Source organism: Diadema antillarum, unplaced genomic scaffold, assembly GCF_040938485.1.
Source record: "Diadema antillarum isolate AM-2024a unplaced genomic scaffold, OU_Dant_1.0 seq00002669_RagTag, whole genome shotgun sequence".
NCBI classification, from domain to species: domain Eukaryota; kingdom Metazoa; phylum Echinodermata; class Echinoidea; order Diadematoida; family Diadematidae; genus Diadema; species Diadema antillarum.
This window is the reverse complement of record NW_027273269.1, coordinates 542-5,827: the sequence shown is the minus strand read 5'-3', so window position 1 is coordinate 5,827 and position 5,286 is coordinate 542. Positions and strand designations below refer to the sequence as shown.

Genomic DNA, 5,286 nt, shown 5'->3' with positions numbered 1-5,286 from the left:
GACCGCATAACTTACCACACACGTAACACAAGGCCCCTCAACTAGGAATTGGTCTCTCAGTCTAAAGACGTCAGGGACTAGTGCTAGGGTAGCAGACTAGGCATAGGCCAAGGCTACAAATAACATCAAGTCTTCATTGTACATTGTATGCAAGGCTAGAACATGATTTGGAGTCAAGAGTCCTATTCATAAATTTAAGTTCAGTTTCCATTTAGAATATGAATTGCCTATGAACAAATTCATGGCATTCCTCAATGCTATAAATGGAAATGAGAGATCTTTTTAAGCTATGCCTAGTTTTCATTTTTTTTAAAGGTTGGTAGAACCTATTAATTACTACTTTCCTGTGTAAACCATAAAATTCACAACATAATTGCAGTAAGCACTGCCGCATGCGTATGTCAAGGTACACCCTTTTGTCATATTGCGCCAGCTCCACCGAGGCATGCTTTATGCAACCATAAACTGAATAAACAAAGAGTAAACTTTCAAACTCAATTATCAACGAATTTGCACTATAAAGATACACCTTTATGTTGCAAAGCAGCTGATGTTCATACTGTGTACATTTAAAAAGTGTTTCAACATTACGCATAAAACAAGGCTCTGGATATAACAAGGTTAATCAACTGGACCAGATGACCTCATTACAATGGCACTGCCCTGTACAAAATATTGCCCAAGGATTAGCAAAACAAAATGACACAAATTGTTTTCGCATTTAAGAATTATAGTTTTAGAGTGAGAAAAATTTACCAGTTTGCATTATCCATTTTGGGTACAAAGGTTTAACACTTTCGTGATGGTATAAAGGGCATTTATGCTACAGGAGACAACATTTTCATGAGTTGTTAATTTCTGAATGAGTCGGCTGCAGTATTCATGTAAATGGAAACACTATAAAATATACTGTATGACAGGCAATAGAAAAAAAAAGTCATTTTCACCAAAAAACTACCAGGGATTAATTTTATGACATGATTTCAAATCACACACATTAACATATCATAGGAATGCAGGTTTATATATAGGTTTTTATACACTGTCCTTTCTAAACAAAGCTCAAAACATACTAAGCTTTTAGCACATTTCTGTGAAAATTCTGTATATTGTGAAACAAGATTCATGGAATTGTGAATCTTAAAAACAGCGAACACAAGGCAATATTTGTCTTCATCACCTAAACTTCACTATCCCTCTACTTAAAAAAGATATAAATGTAAAAATGTATAAAAGTTTAGTCACATTCTTTGGCTATTGCACAAGATGTAATAAAACAAAACAAATAAAAACAAATTGCTTCTGGCTCCAGTATATGACATGGTCATACATGTAGTACAGCTCTACACCATACAACCACTTCCCTCTTGCCAACAATCACCCTATTAAACACACCTCACCTCGCTCATTACTTCCATACATTTCAAAGCACACTGAAAGACATGGATGAAATATACTTACGACAGGAGTACATGTCTGGAATGGTGTTTCCAAGGCAACCAGAGAGGGAAGACAACATTCCATCTGCTGGTATGGGAGGTAGATAGAAATGTGAGTCAGTGGCGGAGGAAGCATTGGTCAGAGCAAAACTTTGAACAGGAAGGCATCCTCATCTTCATCTTCGGCCAGACGCTGCATCTGGGCATCGTCATGGCGATCCATCTTGTGCTCTTCCCTCTTCGCCAGCGTCGCCTTCTCCAGGGCTGCGTCCTTGGGGTCAAGGGGCTCTCCCTTCCGCATGGCGAAGAAGAAGAAGTGGAAGTCTTCGCCGAGGAGGGTCAGCTCGATACTCCAGTTGAGGCCGCTCTTTGCAAAGAGTGGTCGACGGAAGTGCGGCTGGGAAAAGGTGATGGAGATGAAACGGCCGGTAGGCTTCAACACCTGGCTCACCTTAAGTGGTGGGGAAATCCATTCAAAAGAGTCCAAGGAGAAAATGTGAAAAGAAAGTTAGAAACACAATGTACTACTGAGTATTAAGTATGAGGTCACAAACCAAAATCGATCACTAATCAATCAAAAGGCAATTAGTAAAAATCCTCCTTAGAGTGTGGAGAAAATTGCTTTGAATGACTGCAATAAACTGATAAATGACAAGTTGAGCAGTTTCTGTAAATTTACCAAAAAGTCAGACACATCGAAATATTAACAATCAATCTGTCATAATATGCTTAAAGCAGTTTACACTGATATATCTATCATGATTTAGCATTCTCAGTACATTTGTTTGTAGAGTGACCACAATGAGTGACAATTGTTTTTAACCTTTATAAGTTAATGATGGTATAGACTTCCCCTGGCATAAAAAGATATCTAAAAAGAAAGTTTGTGTCCACAAAAAATTGAGAGGATTAGATGTTCAGAATTCAATCTAATAAAAAATGTGACTTCATTTTTGTCAGAAAAGTAGTTTATTAAAAAATTGTGCAATCTTTCAGTTTTCAATTTATACTAGTACTGAAGATAATTTGATATCATTTTTGCAGGTACCTACCTGGGTGCTTGGAGTGTAATAAGCCATTTTCATAATGTATTCAAATTTATGGATGTTTCATTCCCGGGAACACAGAGACAAGCTGTTCCATTTTGACTTGCCATTCTTATATGAAATCGAATCCAGTTTACGTATTATTTACTGCTATGTCAGAAAAGACTCGAACAAGCTTTCAGGTTGTCAAGAACAACCTCTGATTAAAAGGTATGCATAAGATTTAAATCTGTTATGAAAACTGCCTATTGAAAGTTAGGCAAGAAAACTTCAAGTTCGTTCTCAATGCACTCGCAGACACACTCATTGAAAGCCAACTTAAAGTTCAGTCGAAGATAGCTATTGAGCCAACTTCAAGTTTATATGTCCGTAATACAGTCAAACCTGCCATAGCGACCACCTGCCTATAGCAGCCACCTGCTGCATATGGTCAAGAAACTCAATTCCTCCCAATAGAAAAGTCATGTTAAAGACCCTGTCTACAATGGCCACTTTTTCTTACTCCCTTGGGTGGCCGCTATAGACAGGATTGACCATCTTTGTGTTACAGGGAGCAATATTTTGACTGTTTAGTTGCATATGAATAACAGTCAACTGGCAATTAACTTTATTAGTGACAGTAAAAACCCATCAAAGACTATAAACCATGGGTTTTTTAACATTCACTGAATGAATGTCATATCAAATTTCACTGTCCTCCCAAATTACCTTTGCGAGTGTCGTCTCCATTGTGCGCAGTCCTTCATCTGACATGTACCAGGGATCCTTTTCATTGGCGACCAGTGCATCTAGGGTTCCCTTCTCTATGACAACGTTAAAACTGGAGTCGGGAAACCTAGAAGAGTCATGTGGGGGTTACAGACAAGGACGACATTTATTTGATGACATGTGACTTCTGCTGGAGTCTGGCTTCAAAACCTTCAAAATATGTCACTGTTGAATGTCATGTATTTTAATTGGCTAGTAGCCCAGGTTTGCTCAGCAATTGCAATTCCCAAATAAGCCAGTTCACACCAATTCAGGCTTCTACCAACCTTTATTGACTTGCTGGCTAGCTTTCGTCCACTCCTGTGGACTTCTTCAGGCCAAGTGAACCTCCTATTGTCTGATCTCTACAACTGATGAAAAGTTTTCTGCATCACACCGTTACTGAATGATATTTAATCTGTTTTCTCCTATTTCCATTCTTTCTGTATTTTTTTGTTTGTTTGTGTAAAGTGTGTGTGTTGTTGCCTCAAACAATGACAAGAAATTTTCACTCAAAAATTAAATTTGATAGCCCTTTTTAAGATTTTCAGAATCAGATGTGTCTAAAAAGAACTTCCCCCATTTTTCCTTGCAATAGAAGGGACAAGGTGTCTGTGTCAGAGCTACCAAGTCTCATGCATTCTGCGTGAGACTCAAGCATGTAGGGGCCATCTCACGATCTCACGCATGGCACCCATTTTTCTCACGCATCAGGCGAAGTCTGCAACTTGGGCCTATAATATGATGAGCATAGCTCAAAAGATTAAAGTGATAGTGCAAATGACGGCATATTTCCCTTTTGTCTTATAGTCACCCAAGTATGCACCTGATCGCACCATATTAAGAGCTAAAAATTGAAAAAGCTCCTTACGTGGGACTCGGGCCACAGGGGAAAAAAAAACCTCCCACACCCTCGCTCGCGCACACATTCGCATGCTGAGATGTTGAGTCATGAAAATCTCATTCATACATTTTTTTTTGAACTTGGCATCCCTGCTGTGTGGTGTGGCTGATAAGCTTGGATTCTAGATACACAAGTTGAAATCTTTAAATTTGTAGTTCTGTTACTTGTTGAAAGTACTTATGTGATGAAACCTGAACTGATGGGGAAGAACATTAATCATGTAATATCACTATACTGGGTCTACATGAAGTGATAATCTTGAAATGAGGGATGAACATCTGCAAAGACTTACTTGAGATCCGTAATGTCCATCACCAGCCATTCCATTCCGGCGTAGTCCTTGTGTTTCTCTCTCATGTTGTCGATACACACAGATGAGAAATCAACATTAACGATATTCTGGTAGCCATCCCTGTACATCTCTGCACTCAGCTCACTGTTACCGCAACCTGTGTTTATGGCAGAGGAAAAGAATGGTGTGGAGGCCTTGACAAGAATATAGTAAACCAGTTACACGTAGACCATTCTAGCTCTACAATGTACAGAACTGTTTTCTCACTTTGGAACTGGGTCCAGCAGTGTACAGATCTAGATAGTAGATGTCATGACACGTCAGACTTTCTTTTTTTGTTCTAAAGCCTATTAAGGCCAAGTAAAAAAATAAAATAAATGGAACATAAATAAAAAGTAAATAAAAAAAATAGTTTCTTGTCCAAACATTGTGACAAAAGAAGAAAAGGACAAGAGCACCTTTCCATTCACTCTCATTCTAAAATCCCCATGCCCATATAGGGCTCACACCCGTTTAATACAATGGAATGTCCCAGACCCCTTCACAAATTCGTACCAAAGATACCAAAATAAATGAAGACAAAAAAAAATAATTAAAAATCAATGATGTAGTTTGGCAAAAAACTGAATAGCTGTAGATATTGAGTATGAATTCCTCTACAAATTGCATTTTGGTTGGAAGATGAAAGCTTTTCTGGTGGAATTTGAGGGGACTATATTTCATTGGGTATGTGTACGGAAAATGGGTGATTTTTTGAGTGACAAGAACTCGTAGTCTGACTTTGCAGATCCCTGGACAGAATTTGAACTGAATTATCCACCCTGAAAATTTGATGGATGAAAGGGTATTATCCAGGTT

At 38.3% G+C, this 5,286-nt stretch overlaps 1 protein-coding gene across 1 annotated transcript; it reads right to left on the bottom strand.

The window, feature by feature from the left end:
- Positions 1-1,578: 1,578 nt before the first annotated feature.
- Positions 1,579-4,585, bottom strand: LOC139715040 (EEF1A lysine methyltransferase 4-like; the record flags this gene model as incomplete). Its single annotated transcript, XM_071626666.1, has 3 exons — positions 1,579-1,890; positions 3,194-3,320; positions 4,429-4,585. Coding segments are annotated over 3 exons (596 nt in total), but the record flags the coding sequence as incomplete, so codon positions are not given.
- Between the last annotated feature and the right edge of the window lie 701 nt (positions 4,586-5,286).